The 20367-nt window shown below is 40.9% G+C and overlaps 1 protein-coding gene and 1 pseudogene across 1 annotated transcript; both read right to left on the bottom strand.

Annotated features, from left to right (window-relative positions):
- Nucleotides 1-2664: 2664 nt before the first annotated feature.
- On the bottom strand, nucleotides 2665-11699 carry LOC118404136 (3-oxoacyl-[acyl-carrier-protein] reductase FabG-like). The gene is made up of 9 exons (XM_035803133.1): nucleotides 11440-11699; nucleotides 10708-10847; nucleotides 10388-10480; nucleotides 9826-9964; nucleotides 4547-4587; nucleotides 4306-4375; nucleotides 3426-3462; nucleotides 3228-3291; nucleotides 2665-2917 (listed from the first exon to the last, which is right to left on the bottom strand). The coding sequence occupies exons 1-9, from the start codon at nucleotides 11474-11476 to the stop codon at nucleotides 2759-2761; spliced, it is 780 nt and encodes a 259-aa protein (XP_035659026.1). The 5' UTR covers nucleotides 11477-11699; the 3' UTR covers nucleotides 2665-2758.
- Nucleotides 11700-12901: 1202 nt separating this feature from the next.
- On the bottom strand, nucleotides 12902-16186 carry LOC118404137 (annotated as a pseudogene).
- Nucleotides 16187-20367: the final 4181 nt, after the last annotated feature.

Here is a 20367-nt window from a genome sequence, read left to right as displayed (position 1 = left end):
AATACTTTCCATGGAAATGAAAGTAAAAGTGATCTCAAACCATTTTAGCTCACTGACTATTCTTCCACTGGTCATAACAGAGACGACAGACGCTACATGTATTTATTAAGTATTTACAGGTTCATTGTAACATTGAAATTCCCCTAGCTCTTTTCGACAAACACAAAGAACAGTGGACCACAGCTTAACGTCTGCCACCATTTTCAGTAGCAGGCATGTCGGTGAGCGACTCAGCCGGAATTGAACTAACGGCTTAATTCTAGTTCCAAAGGCAGGGCCGCTAATCACTGGACTACGCACGCCAGACGCTTGCTTATAATTACCAAGTAACTTACCTTGCTTGTTGCTGCAAATGTACATCTTGGGGCAACGCTAAGCGTGCCATTTCATACATATGAACGCCAGTGGTATTTTTGTGACAGAAATTATTTACTACTTTTAATTGGCCTGTAGTCTATTGAGTAAAAAATGGTTATTTTTCCTTCCTCTTTGAAAAATTTACAGCGTATGGATAGGTATGGCCATGTATAACGGGACAACATCAAAACAAGTTAGCCAGGCCGGATAAGGAAATATGACCAAATTTCTCTCAATATATATGTACACTTTTGCCTCTTTCGTTGCAAGTTTCTACAAATATTCCACATATATCATTCAAGGTTAAAAAGGTCTTTCTCTGCCTGTAAATCGCGGTAATCTATTCAGGAAGGTCTGTATCACCTGCCTATATATTTGTTTTGTTTAACCAAAGCCCCCCCACCCCCCCCACCCCACCCCCAGAAGAAAAAGCAAGAACTGTTGCTACATTGTCTTTTTTCCGTACGTGTTATCTACATCTATACCAAAACGGTAACCTTACCTTCCCGAGAGTTGCTAAATGCTGTCTCGGCCAGGATTGGCTGTATCTGTGGCCGGGATTTGAGGTTTTAACTGAGAAGTTTCAGGCCCGGTCCTGCCGTCTGGGACGCCCCTCCCCTTCTGCTGGCCTCAGGCTGTTACTCAAATAACCTTTTGTTATATATGCATGTACATTGCCATACATTGGCACTGCTACAACTGTTGCGCAATAAACCATCTATCTATCTAAATAACCCGTGACTTTTGTTGGCGTCGGTACGAAGGTCAATCAACAGGTATGGCGTATCTCACCTCACTTTGTATGTAAATTAGTCAGGTGTGTTTACCTGTAACTCTCCAAACAGAGGTAAGGCTGTGGCTGTTTTTGTCGGGCTACGTATTTAATTTTGTCCCGGTATGAAGAAAAAGGACAAAAAAATAGAAAGCCCGCCAAATACGCCTTCAAAGACGTAACAAATGAACCGGAACCGAACCTCTTTTTAGATATTATTTATCTGTGTTTGTGACCAGAATTCAAAGGCTCAAACAGAAGCTATATGAATAACTTTATTGCACGACAATTGTGCACAATACAATTTATGGCAACAACTATTACACAAAGTACAAAATAGAGGTATAGGACAAAGCTTAACTATCAACTTAATCAAGTGCCGTCTAGTGCGCCCAGCCGTATCCCCTTCTGTTTGCCCCAGCAATCTGTTACCTGGCTACTACGATCCCCTTTGACCTCTGTTGGCGTCAGCGTGTGACACCAAGGTCACACAACAGGTATTTGTCTCACCTGCGTATTTGTGTTCTGTCAGGTGTGTTTACCTTTAATTGTTACAGCCGTTTAGAGGGGCGGCCGCGAAAGCCTTCCGAATGGACCGATCCTGTCGAACGCCATATCGAACAAATAGAACCCCTATTCTATTTCGAACACCTCCGTCAAAAACTGCCACACTGGGACAGAAATGGCTACTTTTGATGGAGGTGTTCGAAATAGAACCATGATCGAACAGGGGGCGGGGTTTGGGGATCGGTCCATTATTACATTCGAGGGTAAAAAGTTTAACTTCGTCAGTTTATAACTTCATCGTTCATCATGATTTCTTCACAGCCCTGGAGTGATTACAGAAAGACAAAAACCAGCCTCTCATCTTATGGTGGTAAAAATGAAACTCATCTCTCTTTCCAATTCTGTTCTGTTTTATTTGGCATAACTTCCTTTTATTCACGCTTTGCAATTGGTTTTGAATGTTTCAAATGATTATAGTTATGTATTTTTTTGTTGCTATTTTTGCTTTGTTTGTCATCAAGTACTACATTGTTCACAATGTGATAGACACAGGGGAAGTGGATCAAATAAATCCGTCCAGATATACAGCTTGAACTCTTCAGCACAAACCTGGATAGGTGCATTAGGCCATGAGGCGGTTTACAAACAAAACTCAAGATTGTAATGCTGTAATAGCACATTGTAATTACCGTTCCACTAAAACAGAAAATGATAAGAATTAAACTTCATCATACTCTTGTTCAGTTAAAGCAGGTAAAAAACAAATATTTTCAGTCATAACGTTACTTTTACATTTTGAATGATATTCTAATTATGACTTCAAGGGTTGCTTTAACAATCCTTGAAATAGATGTTATATAAAGCCTTTATCGGTAAAAACCAAGCATTAAGTTGGCCAAACTAAAATAAATCGCTTTTCCTCAAATTTTGTGTGGTGTAGGGAGTTGGCCCAAACTTACAAAATTTTGAGAGTTTTAGCTCTGTGGTCTCTGGTTGCCATGACAACGTACGGTCGCTTTCCAAAATGGCAGATTTTCACCTAGTGAAGTATTGTCGATAATAGTCCCTCTTTGAAGGCCGCAGCAAGATCGTCGGCGTCTGGTGGAATCGAATCGAAGCCGTTTAACGTGGGCACATGGCGTGCCTTCCACCGTCCACAGGCACCTGGGCTCCAGTAATGAAGGAGGCGTCTGACGAGGCGAGAAAGGCGATGGTCTTCGCCACTTCTGTCACTTCCCCGTTCCTCCCCAGGGCGTGGGCCGACTTGGAATGTTCCAGAAGCTATATAACGTTATAGCAAGTGAAAAGGAAAAAAAAAAAAAAAAAAAACACGTAATATTATTCCTTGTTTGTTTCAGGCACAAACTTCAAAGGTCCATGCACACATCTAAACGCGACAACGACAGTATCCTGGCTTGGCTTGGCTTGACAGGACACATATATACGTATACCATGCCACACTATGCATCTTTTCTATAAAATTCTGGGTTATTTCCGTACAGGATGATGAATTCGAATTCGTTGATGTATACGCAAGTATATATAATGCTCTATTAAAGTAGACAAAACAGCTCTAGCTCTAGTACGGTACCTTGGCACATTCCTCTTCAGTCCTTCCTGCTCGTTTGAAAATCTCCGTCGGAATTATACCAGGGCTGTGCGTACATGTGTGTGTTGGGAGGGGGGGGGGGCATGATTAATAACAATGCATTACAAAGGACAAAACGTTCGAAAAGTTGAATTCAGTTGAAAAAAGACATTGCATTGTATTCAAGAAATAGTGACTTACTTGACAGAATTGACCCTGATTTGCTTGGAGGCTAGTTCTGAAAGATTAGAAATAGTCTTAAGAGAAAGTATATGATATATTTTTCACATAAAAGCGGATGTCAAAGGCAAGAGTAGATCTGACTGGAGAAAGTTGTTTTATTTTGGTCGAATTTCCCCATAGTATTCGTTTTATTCGATTTCGAATTCATTCCGATTTTCTGAAATTTATTCGGAAACTAACTTTGCCATGGTTCATACATACCAATTAGATATACATCTATTCTACGTCTATCGTATTAACTGTCAGATCTTAGAAAATAAACGCCAAGCACTCAAGATGTTACATACGCCAAAAAAAGAATTACTCAAGCAATTGCATATGATTTTGGAAACGGTCAAACGTTTCAGAAAACATCCGTTATCTTTCGTCAGTGACACTGGAGAGATCTTGTTGGAGAGAGTTTTTAATTTCTCGAATCAAGTACAACAGTTTTCAAGATACTCGATGCTACAAACAGATTTGCATATATCTTCAGATGTCAGAACTCCTATAATGCAAAAAAAGGCAAATATATCAAGGACTGCTCTGCTATTAGAAAGAATACCGAAACTAATGATTAGCCTACTTCATTGCAATACTATATCAAAGAATTATGTTAGCCCTTATTAATAAGGGCTAACATAATTCTTTGATGTAGTATTGCAATGAGCTTAACAAAACAAATTAGAGCTTAACAACCTAGTTAACATAACATTTGTTATGTTAACTAGGTTGTTAAGCTCTATTTTTTACTTTGTGTAATAGTTCAACAGTTGCCATACATTGTATCAAGTACAATTGTCGGGCAATAAAGTTCTTCTTACATCATACAGCACACCAATAGAGCAATTTCACTAACCGAGTGCAACACATCGTGTGAACTGGTCCACTGCTGACTTGCTCATGTTGTATGCAAGACTTCCCGGATACTGAAAGTGAATTGTACGAGTAAGAGCACGGTCACATTCATCGTACGATCGTCGTACGATCGTTGTGCGATTTTCAGCACGAAGTTTTAGCACCGGAAATCTGTATCCTATTGCTGATTACGCACATCAAACTGCGAACTAGCGTATTACCGGTTACAGAGAAACACTTACCGGTCTTAACCCGTTCCCGCTCGACACATTCACAATGGTCCCTGCGACACAGCACGAAAACAACTATTTAAGCAAAGTTTCAGGGATACGTATAAAGCCCTTAAAGGCGGAGAAATATTTCAGAAGATTTTAAGATCTATTAAAGGCATCGGAAACATACATCTGACCTTTACGTAAGATTTCAGCGTTTGTAAATGTAACTTAATCTGTCGTGTTTCTTTACGTGAATTTTACATCTATTTTAGTATGCCGAAAAGACAACTTAAATGTCTTAAAAAGTTATAAAAAATAATCCGTATTACTGTTTTACCACTGTGGTTATATTTTCTGTCAAAACTCACAAATACCGTTTCTCTAGATCTGTTACAAAATACATGTTTACCAAACTTACCTCGGCTATGTCAAATATAATAAGCCTTTGTCTGGTGTTTGATAAAGCATTGCGTCATCTATTTTAAAACAGTGGCAAGATTTACAGTCAAAACAGACAATTGCGTTTTCCGGTACAAAATGTTATGTTAATAACTCAGCAAAGTCAAATACAATACTGTTCTGTGTTGTTTGTTCCGAAAGCATGTGACGTATTCAATCTTTCTGTGCGCAAGGTTCAATTCGAACAGGGAAGACCTCTTACGTTTGGCTTATATATTGCGCTCCCTTAAATTATATGAAATGTTGCGTTTTTCTGTTGAATATACGCCATGTTTCATCTTTGAATCCGCGCAGTTTAAACGAACATGGGCAGACCTCCTCCGTTTAGCTTATATGTTGCCAAGACGTATATAAAATGTTGCGTATTTCTGTAAAACACACGATATGTTTAATCTTTGAATCCGCGCAGTTTAAGCGAACAAGGTGAGACCTCCCCCGTTTAGCTTATATGTTGCCAGAACGTATTTGAAATTTTGCATATTTTTGTGGAACATACGACATGGTTAATTTTTGAATCCGCGCAGTTTAAGCAAACTAGGGGAGACCTCCCCCGTTTAGCTTATATATTGCCAAAACGTACATGACATGTTGCGTATTTCTGCTGAACATACGACATGTTTAATCTTTGAATCCGCGCAGTTTAAGCGATCTAGGGGAGACCTCCCCCATTTAGCTTATATGTTGCCAAAACGTATATGAAATGTTGCGTATTTCTGTTGAACATACGACATGTTTAATCTTTGAATCCGCGCAGTTTAAGCGAACTAGGGGAGACCTCCCCCATTTAGCTTATATGTTGCCAAAACGTATATGAAATGTTGCGTATTTCTGTTGAACATACGACATGTTTAAACTTTGAATCCACGCAGTTCAAGACTTTCAGCGAACTAGGGGAGACCTCCACCGTTTAGCTTATATGTTGCCAAGACGTATATGAAATGTTGCGTATTTCTGTCAAACATACGACATGTTTAATCTTTCAATTGAATCCGCCCACTTTTAACCGAACTAGGGGAGACCTTATATGTTGCTAAGACGTATATGAAATGTTACGTATTTTTGTTGAGCATACGACATGTTTAATCATTGAATCTGCGCAGTTCAAGCGAACTAGGGGAGACCTCCCCCGTTTAGCTTATATGTTGCCAAGACGTATATGAAATATTGCGTATTTCTGTTGAACGTACGACATGTTTAATCTTTGAATCCGCGCACTTTTAAGCGAACACGGGGAGACCTCCCCCGTTTAGCTTATATGTTGCCAGAACGTATTTGAAATTTTGCGTATTTCTGTTGAACATACGGCATGTTTAATCTTTGAATCCGCGCAGTTTAAGCGAACTAGGGGAGACCTCCCCCGTTTAGCTTATATGTTGCCAAAACGTACATGAAATGCTGCGTATTTCTGTTGAACATACGACATGTTTAATTTTTGAATCCGCGCAGTTTAAGCGAACTAGGGGAGACCTCCCCCATTTAGCTTATATGTTGCCAAAACGTATATGAAATGTTGCGTATTTCTGTTGAACATACGACATGTTTAATCTTTGAATCTTCGCAGTTTAAGACTTTCAGCGAACTAGGGGAGACCTCCACCGTTTAGCTTATATGTTGCAAAGACGTATCTGAAATGTTGCGTATTTCTGTCAAACATACGACATGTTTAATCTTTCAATTGAATCCGCGCACTTTTAAGCGAACTAGGGGAGACCTCCTCCGTTTAGCTTATATGTTGCCCAAACGTATATGAAATGTTGCGTATTTCTATTGAACATACGACATGTTTAATCTTTGAATCCGCGCAGTTTAGGCAAACTAGGGGAGACCACCCCCGTTTAGCTTATATGTTGCCAAAACGTATATGAAATGTTGCGTATTTCTGTTGAACATATGACATGTTTAATCTTCGAATCCGCGCAGTTTAGGCAAACTAGGGGAGACCACCCCCGTTTAGCTTATATGTTGCCAAGACGTATATGAAATGTTACGTATTTCTGTCAAACATACGACATGTTTAATCTTTGAATCCGCGTAGTTTAAGCGAACGGGGGGCACCAGCCCCGTTTTATTTATTGGCTTATACGGTCTCAAAGGTTTTAGGCCTTTTCTGCTGAACATACGGCATGTTTGAAGCGCAGTTTATGCGAAAAGGAGGAGACCCTTCACTTTTTAATATACCGCATATATGTTCTGAACTTCCAGGGTCTAACTCAGGCCGCCTGTTTTTTTTGTGGCAAGTTGAGCCGAGAGCTAAGCGCCGGTAGAAATCCCGACTGCTACACTATTGATATCTCAGCGACTCAACCTCTGCTTGAAGAATACGGATGTAGTAGACATAGCGTTTTGTGTAGTGAGTGGTGTTTTCTCTATGTTTTTCTTACTATAAAACGGCGAGCATTTCTACAAGTAAATGTACGAATGATGTTTACTTCTTTATCTGCAAGCAAGCGTCAAGAAAGAACAGTTTGGGCTCACAGGCAGTGTCTTCCCGTGTTGCTCGTGTTTTTTTTTTTTATTGTGATATGCGTGGGCAGGCTAGATGTAAATTTATTCAGCGTTAATTCGTACGCGTATGCGGCCGCATGGGGCGCGCCTCCGTCTGTGGCCGGCATACTATACATACACAGCGGCTGTGTCATGTGATAGGATGTATCCAATGGCAGAAAAGAGTGGGGGTTCAAATTTACTGGCACGGAGCGGTTACTTTCCAGGCGTTCATTTGAAGAGAAGTATTGAAGAACGTTTGGACCTGTTCTAATCCGCAAGTTGTGGCCGTTACCGCCTAGGACCCCCGTTGACGGAATTTGACGCAAAGAGAGGAGGTGGCTATCATTCTGTACAAGTTGATGCTGTTGGAAATCGACACAGAATGGGGAATCATGACCATTGTACCATCCGGATTAATAGAAGCCGAGACTGCAAGCTGAACATGTTTCGCGTCCAAATAATCCAAGAGTCCAAGACCATCCAACAACACGAGTCATATCGGCCACTACTCTAGATCTTACCGGATTCTTATTCCTGTGGTGGCCAGATGGAACTGTGTGCTCTTTTTAACTTACGCCGAGACGCTTCGTCCGACACTGGAAATGTTACTGTGGACTTGGATGCTGCACGGAATTGCACAACCGTTGTGATTGCTTCAACTGCCGACTACATCAGAATAATAGGCCACAAATACCTAGTAGGCTGTAGTTTTCTTTTTACTTTTCCCTGTAATATTTTCTCGTGATTCAATAAAATTTCAAAGTGTCATCCATTGTATTTTCTTGCTTTGAAATGTGCTTATGATTATTCTGCTAAAATGGCACTTATCCACACCTTATAATCAACCTAATGCATACGTATATGAGACGTACAGAGGGAAGTTTAAACATGTCTTAAGGGTGTTTTAGTGCGTATATATGACAACTTTTAGCTGCTAAAACGAAATATATAGACTCTTAATGCACACGCATATGAGACGTAAATAGGCTTTAGATCAAATAAACGTGAAGTTTAAACATGTCTTAAGGGCGTTTTAATAAGTATTTATGGCGAATTTAAGCTGCTGAAAAGGCACATAAACACACGTTATAATCCACTTAATGCACACGTATATAAGACGTAAAGAGGCTTTAGATCAGATAAACGTGAAGTTTAAACATGTCTTAAGGGCGTTTTAATAAGTATTTATGGCAACTTTAAGCTGCTGAAAAGGCACATAAACACACGTTATAATCCTCTTAATGCACAAGTATATAAGACGTAAAGAGGCTTTAGATCAAATAAACGTGAAGTTTAAACATGTTTTAAGGGCGTTTTAATTAGTATTTATGGCAACTTTAAGCTGCTGAAAAGGCACATAATATACGTTAAAATCCACTTAATGCACACGTATATAAGACGTAAAGAGGCTTTAGATCAAATAAACGTGAAGTTTAAACATGTCTTAAGGGCGTTTTAATAAGTATTTATGGCAACTTTAAGCTGCTGAAAAGGCACCTAAACACACGTTATAATCCTCTTAATGCACACGTATATAAGACGTAAAGAGGCTTTAGATCAAATAAACGTGAAGTTTAAACAAGTTTTAAGGGGGTTTTAATAATCAGTTACGACATCTTTAAGCTGCTGAAAGACAACTGGAAAACCGGAAAATAAGGACTAACACGGACCTACGGAAAGACCACTTAAAGGCAATATTTACGTACTCGTATAAGTGGTGTATAGGTCCGTAAAGGAGGGAAATACGTCAACATTACGCATGGTTTCAGCACGCTTAAATACCGTTTTTCGTGCCGTGCGAGTGATAAACGCATTGTCTAAGGTGATAAGATCTATGTACATTTGTACATTTACAAGTTGACTGTCAAATCAGCTCAGACAAACATTTATGTCACTACACTATACAACATACTCTAAATGAAACATGAAACCTATTTTCAAAATCAAATCAATCTAGAACTGGAAAAGATTTGGAGAATTGCTTCCGGACGCCAGTTTCGAGTGACATCCATCAATCTTCTTCTAGAATGAACAATTCAATATATCTAACTGTAAAAAAAACCGTTGTATATATATATATATATATATATATATATATGTCAAAGTCACTAAGGGCGCGGTCACATGGGTTGTGCTATCCTCGCACGATTTTGATGCCATAGGATTTTCAAGCAGGCCGTGACAGAACCAACCACCGACATGGATCCAAAACAGCATTTTGTGTAACAAGACAGTTGAACTTTGCAGGAGACGTACATTTGTGTCCCCGAAATACCCTGAGTTAGCGATTGTACGACAATCGCACGACATATGTGACCGCGCTCAAGTCACATGTTAAGTCATTATTTCGGATCTTTAACCTTGAGTTTTTGCGAGATGTGGGATGCACAGCTGAGTCAAGGTCACCACACTTCGAACGTTGACGTTCATGATTCTGTCGTAGGTCGCCATGTCAATCGTCTCTATGGTAACGGGACCTCCGATGCCGGCGTTGTTCACCTGTTAGGATAGGGATAAGGTGATTAAAGATTCAAGTTCGCGCGCGCAGCGAACTGCATTGTGGGTAACATGTAAAAGGTGAATGCCCCTGACTTGTAAACTCTTCTCGTCTCGATCATTGACTCGATTCGCATAACAATGTCCAGTCGTGATTTGTTTATGTCTCATGGGCCTTTACTCTTTACAAATTACTCACATTAAATTGTCCGCAAAATGATGTTTGGGGACTTTTAAACGGTCCAAGAGTCAAATGGGCACTCTATCTTGAAAAACTCCGAACCGAGACCTTTGAAATTGATACAATACATTAAGTATGGAGACGTAATGTTTCAAGTTTTAAGTAGTTATGACATACGAATTTTGAGTCATATTAAGTATGCTTCTGTTCTAAGACTGGGACTAAATATAAGTTAAATCCTTCACCAAGACATCTATCCTGCCAAACTTCTGCACAGTTTGTTCCACCAGGTTTTTCTGCACTTGTTCATCACAGATGTCTCCTGTCACAAGCAGAATCTGGGGGGAGAGATGCAGAGTCAAATGAAAAAAAAAATGTTTTCATTGTAAGATACAAGCCGAAGGTCAGAAAGACATGAAGCATAATGTAGTAAAGAAATATCAGGAAAACAAATTTGCTCCACCTGCAGGCTTCTACAGTCATAATGTTTGGGGGGAGGAAGTCAATGCCAGGTAAAAACAACAAGCAAACAAACAAGCTAACAAGCAAACAAACAAACAAACACCTTGTCTTGCGGAGTCCCTGCCTCCACACAGGCCTTTGCTGTGGCCTGCAGGTTTTCCTGGTTCCTCCCAGTCAGAGCCAGGTGCGCTCCCAGCTGGGCAAATTCCACAGCTGTCCCCCTCCCGATACCTGAACTAGCACCTGGAGGGAGGGAGAGTCAGTTCGCACAAGGGGCAGAACAGGTAAGTCTCCAAGCAGATGTGTTATTTTTTTTAGCTCAGATGAAAAATATGATCCAAATTAGTTGCAATGGGATTTCAGTCTTTTTCGGTCAATCCACCGGCCAGTCAGTTCACTCCTAGGCCAATTACTGACTCCTGTTAGACTTTCATTCCTAAATTGGCCCAAAAGTCCCCTATTCCGTTAGGTCGGATTCTGGTGGAGACTAAGAACAGGGTACTAGTGAACAAAGTTCGAATGAAGTTCATAGTAATGGTCGTAATAACCTTATGCTGATTTTAACTTCACGCAAGTTCACAAAAAGATTGCAGTCTACGTATACCATATACCGGAAGTACGTTCTTTTGAGCTGCAATTCTGCTTCAAATCTTTCTTGTCCTCCAAAATAAACATGATACATGCAATCTACATAACGTTTGTGTCACCTCACCTATGTGTATACTGCATGGAGTTTGGATGATACATTGGAACGTCACAGGGTCAGGTAAGTTACCAGTAGCGGTGAGACCTCGATCGAACATACCGGGAAACGTAATACATAACTTTAACTCACCTGTGATAATGGTTACCTTTCCTCTTAAGTCAGGCATCCTTGGGCAGAAGACTTCAACTTCGAGCCTAAAACAGACGTAAGTTTTCTCTCCTTGGCTCTGACAGTGACCAAAGACATTGACCAGTATATAACGTCCTTGCAGCGACCAAGTTCAATTGATATATCACGTGTAATTCTTATGAACCTTGAACCTGTTTGGACACGGAACTTGAACAAGGACGGCATCGAAACGCAAAGCAACATTTTAATTTTTTTGCATCAGATGTAAAAAACATCATAAGTGTTGCAAAAATGAAACATTTTTTAATGTATCTTAAAATATTTCAATGGGAACTAGGCAGGGGATTGTATCAGTATGCGATGCTTTAGCTAGTTTACGTGAAGCCAAAGTTTACGTTACGCTGGATAAGCTTTCTGAGGTCATTGACCTCCGTGACGTAACCTTACCTCCTCCCTTCGTCCAAGTTCTCCAAGCAGATGTTGGTCCTGTGTTTTAGACTAGCCACACCTCGAGCACGTAAAAGAACCCATCACGCATACGGAAAAGAGCATATATATATAGGTCCTTCCTGGTGTAAGTGGATCAGTTAAATCTGTCACGATATGCAGCCTGTACTCTTCAGTAACGTTGGTTCGCCTTTATCCGTAGGGTAACCTATATCCGTTGTTTCTAAAAACAGGGCATTTATGGATTTTAAGTCAACTGACAGTGGTTTCAAACTGCAATATTTTCAAAATACTACAGTTTGAAAGAACCGTCCATCGACTTGATATCCCCCAATATCATGTTTTTAAAAACAACGATATAGGTTTCTCCACGGATAAAGGTGAACTAGCGTTATAAACCTGGTGTGTTATGCCATTAGGCCACAACAAGTAAATCAGCGCGCGCATTAATTTTCGCCTGATTTCAGAAAAAAAAACAAGATTTTTTTTCCTCTTTGGGGATGGTCAGATAGACCAAAATAGGCAAACATATTGTGTTGTAGCCTGATAATCATACTTGTAGAAGTGACACTAGGAAGGTAGCTATGACTATAGTTGCAGAAGTGAAACTTGTTGGATAGTTGTGAAAGTGCCAACAATATAGAAGAAATGAAATGTGGTTGCCGGCTTGGCAAGTGATACCAGTGTACCACACTAGTATCACTTTTACTACACTTGTTCACTTTTTTGTCACTTCAAATATTGTTACGATGTTTATGGTGTCAATTTCTAGCCATCTTCTTTTTTTTTTACCCATCTTGGTTTTTTTTCGCGCTATCCTCATTTTTGCACTCTGCATAGGATGTCATCCATAAAATTTACTTGCTGTGGCCTTATGCGATTTACAAGTTTGCAATTGCATACCCGATAAACCGCATCATTGTACAGAAAAAATGATAAGCATCAAACTTCATACTCTACTGCCACACTCGGGTTTAAGGGCAGGTAAAGATCTTATTGTTTATTGTTCATTAATCTATTGACATATCTAGATATAGTCAACACTAGTATTCGAGTAGTCTCTTTGTGTAATAATATTTATCACAGTTCATTGTTACTTGAATATTCCCTCTCTTGTTTGTACCATATGTACTTGCAATTAGCCTACGGGCATGAACTCGCAAATAAACTTTCTATTAATTCCTTTAGCCCGGGCCACGGTTTGGAAATGTGACGTAGGTCTAACGAAGCCTGGGTACCATCCGGATAGTAGTTCGCTCCTATGTTCGCTTCTGCTATCAACACAGAGAAGCGACTGTATATCAGTAGTGTATAATGAACGTCAGAGCTAGAAGCGACTGCATATGAACGCCGGAGCGCACTATGGTACCCAGGCTAGGTCTAACGCGGACACATGACTTGCATCCCCCCGTCCACAGGCACCTGTGCCCCGGTGATGAAGGAGGCGTCCGACGAGGCCAGGAAGGCGATCGATGGTCTTCGCGACTTCGGAAACTTCCCCGACCCTACCCAGGGCGTGGGTCGACTTGGAATGTTCCAGAAGCTATAGTTATGCGAAAATGGGGGGAAAAACATAATATTATTCACATACATCTAAAGCAACAACGACAATATCTTACCGTACATGTAACGTTATCTAACATGCGGTATCTAAATTTACTTCAAACCAGCACTATGCATCTATTCTAAATATATAAAAGTCAGGGTTATTTTCGTAGAGGATTGTTGATACGTGGATACGTAAGTATGTATATATACTGCTCTAAGTAGACAAGACAACTCTAGTACCTTGGTATAATCCTTTTCACTCATTCCTGTTCGTTTGAAAATCTCCGTCGGAATCACACCAGGGCTGTGTGTGTGTGGGGGGGGGGGGGGGTGCATAATTAATAAGAATGCGTACAAAACGTTCGAAGAGTTGCATTCAAAACGCAATCATGTCTGAAGCAACTACTAGTCCAGCGCAACGATAGTCAAAGGAAGATTTTCCATCAACTTAAATACCAAAAACAATTCTTTTTTTGTGGTTTGTAATAAAAAGGACCCAAAAAATGTGAATAGTTATTACTTTAACATGCATTCTATTCAAGAAACAAGCTTAACGTACTTACACGACAGAGTTGACCCTGATTTGCTTGGAAGCCAGTTCTGAAAGATGGAAAGTAGTTCAAGTCTTAAGGGAAAGTAAAATAACTAAAACACGGCTGTATTTCTCAAAAGAACCGGATATCAAACGCTATAGAAGATTCGAAGGGTGAAAGTTGTTGTTTTTGGTGCAATTTCCACAATTATCCGACTTCCGATTCTTTATAACATTTCAGGCAAAACTTTGTGTATTTGGGCTGGGGATATCGATTCGCCCCCACCCCCACCTACGTGCCAGTACGGGCGACGCGCCTGCCCTGTACAACCTGAACGTTGTCAGAATCTGAAATACGTGGCGGACGTGGCTTCCCAAAAAACGTACGGAAAAATTGCACGTACGGCGGGTCGTGCCCTTAGCTTTACAGAACATAAAGCTAAACACTCAAAATAGCATTAAGGGTAATTCAATCAAGATAGCACTATTAAGGTGGGGTCACACCTGCGTATATATTTAAGTCCGTATGAGACGCGCATGGGAGTATTTGCCTCCACCAGGCCCCACAGGTCGTTATAAAAGTATTAGAAATTGGACAAACGTAAACAGGTGACATAAGAGACGAATTAGCTGGGTCGCTAACCATACTTCTCGGTCAGCTAACTCATCTGGCATGTTATGTATCTATATTTGTCTAATTTTGTACCATGTTTCCCGCGACCTGTGGAGCCTGGTAGAGACCAAGAGCTTCATACGCACCTCAAACAGACTTGAATATATACGCATGTGTAACCCCACCTTTAAGGCGATTCGACCTCAAGAACTACAATTCAGTCCTAGAGAATCTAAGTGGAAAGTCAGTTCAGTTCAGTTCAGTTCATCCTCATATTCATAAGAGGTGCCACTAATAATATCAGATTTAGATAATTTCACTGACCGAGCGCAACGCATCTCGTAAACTGGTCGACTGCAGCCTTACTCATGCTGTATGAAAGACCGGACGGAAACTGAAAAATATGATTGTATGAATAAGAGTCAGGTCACAATCTTCGTACGATCGTCGTATGATATCGTAAACCCTTGGGGCATTTTTGGTACAGTCCTGCAATGTCGTGTAAGATCTACCTGCCTTGTTACGGAGAAAACGGTGCAATAGCCGAGTGGGTGAATGATAAATGAATGATTTTTTTTTCTTTGCTGCTGGTTAGCTGAATTGCGATATTGGGTTGAGAGTTCGCCTTGCATTCAGTAGGTCGTGAGTTCGATCCCCGGTCGAGGCATACCAAATACTTGCATTTGGTACATGATGTTTTCCTCTGACAAGACCCCTGGTGTAGTGATTGTACAAAGCTGTGTGGCCCGGGGCTACAGAAACGGAGATGGGCGCCGCCTTATGCACCATCTGGTACGGGAAGAACTACACTCAAGATCTTGCAGGACTTCTTTTTATCGTAAATGAGTGATTTATTACAAATATGATAGCCTTAGAATTAATTCAAGGCAATATAGATATTGCCTTGTATGTTGATGATATATATCTATGTTCCTGCAAGCCCTAAACTGACCTGAATGTGTTTAAAAAACATAGGCAATAAAACTAATCCGCTCATTTTCTGCACAAAGACAGTAGAGTTCAGATCATTTACGCCATAAATCAATTAACGGGCCGTTGGGCGCGTCTCTAAGCGTCCGGCAAACGCGGCCTATTTCTAGTAGCCTTTTTCGGTGCAAACGTCAAACTGTGCACGGGATCAAAATGCATGGCAGTTCCCAATTCTTAATTTTATAACGATAACTTACATTTAGAGGTTTTAACGACCGCTAAATTTTCATCGTGGCTACTTTTTGATTACGCAAATCCATCCCTCTCCCTCTTGATGCGGCACTGTTTACTGGTGTCGGGTCATGTCCACGGCCAGGCGCTTGCATTACACAGAACGTATCACGTTGCTCATGCGCACGTGACATCGCGAACTTCCTTATTACCGGTTACAAAGAAATACTTACCGCTCGTATCGCACGCACACTGGACACATTCACAATAGCACCTGAAAGTGGTAAACAATCGGTTACATGATGGTCTAAGACTTTGGATAATGTACATTTGTGGAAGTACAAGTGGCATGTCAAATCATCGAGACAAACACTCCTGTTCCATTCGCCTTTGACATAAGCTCTTTCACGTTTCCAAGTACGCTTGCGCGCAGACAGGAATTGTGGGTGATGTCAAAGGTAATGAATTCGAAGGCCCCTGATCCGCTAGTGATCCGCCGTGCAAGTTGATGGTGGTCGAATGTTGCTGCGGGTCTAAAATTGAAGATTTTTTTTCTTGGAAAAAATGGGTAGAAATTCTGGCAGTTTTGAGGTCAATGTGACCGGAGAGGGTTAAATCTACTTTATGATTATGGCCGAAAAGCTGAGATTTTGGGTTATCAGGGATGTGAAGTTGGGACTATTTTCTGGCTATGAAAGGGCCTCTTCTCTTCTTGGTGGTTATGAGTTTGAGGGGGTGGGAGGGTTTTGGTGTATTTGTCTAGAAATTATGCCGTAAGATTTATAATGACAGTAGGGTATTATCACAACTGAGATGATAAGCTTTCATATGAGGGTACGTTTGTATGCCAGTGGCGTCAGAAAGGTGAGTTATTGGCACTGTCTTTCTGTGCCTTTTTGTATACATTTCAATGGGCCAGGGATTGCCTGGCGGCTGCCCTGAGCTGTTCTTAGTTTTCGTCTCGACCATTGTCTCGTTTTCGCAACACTTTCAGGGCCTGATTTCCCTATGTCTCAGGGGTATTCTCCTTTGACATTTCTATCACCTACATTTCCTGCCGCTGCTCAAACGTACTTGGAAGGGGTTGTACGCTGCAAGGAAGGCCTCCCAGACACATTCCCAAAGGGTCCAGCCAGTGGACAGGCCAACCTCAGGTCACTGGCAGGGTTGGAGATTAGCAAATACTATGCCTGTCAATCAGCTATTTTGGTGTGCCATATGATGCGGCTGTGAATGGGGGGATCTGAGTAGCCTGACGTGATAGCCAGGCCAGGTAGAGAGGCCAGGTAGCCTGGCCTGGTAGACAGCCCAGCCTTTTAAGCGAACCCACTTGGAAGCGTGAAAGATTCTACACGATGGTCCAAAAGGGCATGAAAAATCCCCACTTGTGGGACATGAATATTGATGATAATTAGGTGTCAATCACTGTTGTCTCCATTGGAAACTGTCCGTTATTGGTTGAAAATTTAAAAGGCGGGCCGTAGTAATGTTTATGTTACGATGTCTCCCCTGTGTCAACGTTGCTATTCATATGCGTTACCTGCCGCTGGTTTCAATTGTTATTACATTAGCACGTTTTAACAATACCAATTCGTTGCCTGACTCAAAACCAACAGGATTTTCAGTATAGTTTTGTCCATCTTATGGTCAAAATACCCAAAGATATTCCATCATCAAAAAAAATATATATATATATCAGTCAGCTCGCCGCTGGTGAAGTTGGACGATTTACTAGTGCTGGGTTTCGACGGCAAAAGATTCAATATGGCGCTAGTAGTAGTAAAACATTCCAAACTGAACGTATTTGTAATATAAACAGCTTTACCAAGCCACTTTTCAGCGACAAATTATTGACAGGATACGGTTTGAAAGTTCCTTCCGATAAAATAGAACAAGATAGCGCAACAGTTGGAACGTTTTGGTTACACCGAGCGCCACTGTGCTCAAATAGAAGACACCATTTATCAAACTGTCCATGGCCAGTCCCAGTTTGTATGTTTTTCTCTCCAATCATTGCCCAGGTTGTAGACCAACCTTAAAGTTTATTTGTAATCCTGAACTGGCATTTTAGACCTTTTCAAAAAGGTGCTTTGTAAATTGTTACGAATTACCGACGCCGTCAGTTCTTGACAACAATCATCCCGCTTGGGTAACATCATTTGTAGCAGCATGGGTGAGTTGTACATTAAAAAAACACAGGCACCATTTATTTTGAGACAAATTATCTAATTGAGTCACATATTCTTTGAAATATGTTCTGGTCATTTTGAAAAAAAAGTCCTGAAATGAATTAACTAACGTTCTGTTTAGTTTAATAAAGAAAACAATCCGAAACCGCACGCAACATTTCCCACCGCAATACAGTAGACTATCCCATTGACCTGAGATGAACCGGCGGGCGCCATGTTTGATTTCCCAAGCGGTCACGAAAACTTAATGAAAACTTAAGTCTGATTCATGTAACCGATGCCCAGAATATAGTTGCGTTTAATACACAATCAAATCAAATTACGGAACGATAGTGAAAAAAAAGTGGTTCGTCCAAAACTAGCTTAAAACAAGCAGCTTTGACCAAAACTCATTGCTTGTAACTTACAGGGCAAACATACTGAATACACACACCAAACGATTTCAGAGACTTTGATTTACAGTTGAAAACCCCGCTCCCAGCACAGGCACAAAGAGATGATTTGCATGAAAGTGCCCGCGAAGACAAAGGGGCGCTAATAAGGCTCTGTCATCTATGCCAACACCGCCTCATTATAGCTTCAAAACATCTCTTTTTCAGCGTGGAAACTCTGAATAAAGTGCACATTTCATATTTTGACCGATATCTTCCGATCCTACCGATAAAATGAAACAAAAACTACTCCATTTGAAAGAGGAAAAGCCGCCCGCCATCTTGGTTTTCGTATTTGTTTTTCTATCGGTGCGTTCAGGAATTATGGGAGAAAAAAAGTATCGGTAAATATGAACAGGATTTTAAATGTATCAGACATAAGAAACTACACAGTAGAAATTGATTTTAGAAAGTTTGAGCTTAGATAAGGGTATAAATGTTTGATTCCAACGTAAATGAGAAAAAAAAGTCGGTGGGGTTCAGAGTTCAGCGACGGAAAGTGACTTTTGCCACGTCCCGTAAAAGCGGGGATTTGAGCACTGTATTACACTGACATTTTTTAAGTTTTACGTCATTTCAAGGCTGACATTTTCATGTATCATGTATATACTTTTGTTAATTTATATCATAAACTAGTCGATCGTAATCTTGGGAAATACTTCTGCTGCTTTCTGTATATATGCCGTGCGGCACTTCAGACCCGCCTGTGGGTGTGGCCTATTATCATAGCAACGAGAAGAATAGCCTAGCAACGGACCAGCGTGCTAACTGAAACTTGAAACCTTTAGTCTTTGTGAGATGGGGCACGCATAACTGAGTCAGGGCCACCGCACTGCGAACGTTGACGCCCATTACTGCGTCATAGCCCGCCATGTCCATCGTCTCTACAGTGTCAGGCCTTGCGGTGCCGGCGTTGTTCACCTGTATGATAGGAATAAGACGTCCGAAAATAATTTCATCAGGTTGGTAGATCATAGGACATATTAAGAGTTTTCTTTTACACAACCAGTTTTTTCTCAGCCACGTTTGGAATAGTGTTCTCGCCGCAATTTAAGCGCCACCTACATCGGCTACATATAGCGGCGAGAAGCAGAACTCCAGTTAGAAGCTCTGAGGAAGATGTCTGACAGACATCGAAACGTCAGCAGGTGAGAAAAACTGGTTGTGTAAAAGAAAACTCTTATGTCCTATGAATAAGACGGTTCACGATGATACGGCCTGGCCTGCGCCGCGAAACGCATTGTGGGTAATATGTCAAAGGTGAAGATGAATGCCCCAGTCTTGTAAAGTTGGCTTGGTTTTGGTTTGATAGTGACTGACATGTCACTAGCCTTCCTGGAGTCCGGGTGATTTGTAGAGAATCACCAATTCTAGACGGAAGGATTTTACACCATCGAACTCGAGACCTCTCGGTCCCGAGCCAAACGCTGCGCCACGCGTTACACACTTCTTGTCTCGATTCACATACATTGTCCACACGTTTTTTGTTTATGTGTCAGGGGCTTTCACCGTTCACATACTACCCACATTGAATTATCTGGAAAACGATGCTTGAAGACGCGCTTGCTGCCTTTCTGAGAAAGAGTCAGATCGGCATCCTATCGTAAAAAAGGATTCCGAACTGAAACCTTATCAAGTAGGGTCACACTTCTGGAGACGAGATACTTCTAGTTTTACAATATGGAAGAAAAGTTTGGAATCATATTAGATATATACTTAAAAGACGAAGAACTGATCATAACTTCAGCATGATAATGCCATTACCAGAACATCTATCCTGCCAAACTTCTGCACAGTTTCCTCCACCAGGTTTTTCTGCACTTGTTCATCACAGATGTCTCCTGTTACCAACACAATCTGGGGGGAGAGATATGAAGTCAAATAACTTTGTCAAAAAGACATGAAGCAGAATGTAGTTGAGAATACTAGTATCAGGAATAAAACAAATTCATTTACCCTCAGGCTTCTGCAGTCATAGTGAGAAACTAATCATAAAAGAAAAGAGAT

Source organism: Branchiostoma floridae, chromosome 17 (genome assembly GCF_000003815.2).
Source record: "Branchiostoma floridae strain S238N-H82 chromosome 17, Bfl_VNyyK, whole genome shotgun sequence".
Classification (NCBI taxonomy): Eukaryota; Metazoa; Chordata; class Leptocardii; order Amphioxiformes; family Branchiostomatidae; genus Branchiostoma; species Branchiostoma floridae.
This window is presented reverse-complemented; position numbering and strand designations above follow the sequence as displayed.

What these genes read in the sequence shown, in the direction of transcription:
- LOC118404136 (XM_035803133.1), bottom strand. Translation starts at nt 11,476, where the DNA reads ATGCCTGACTTAAGAGGAAAGGTAACCATTATCACAG. An exon ending in ACATCTCGCAAAAACTCAAG is followed by an intron (nt 4,588 to 9,825) that starts GTTAAAGATCCG and finishes GCTGTGTCGCAG; the next exon opens with GGACCATTGTGAATGTGTCG. An exon ending in CACACGATGTGTTGCACTCG is followed by an intron (nt 3,463 to 4,305) that starts GTTAGTGAAATT and finishes CTAATCTTTCAG; the next exon opens with AACTAGCCTCCAAGCAAATC.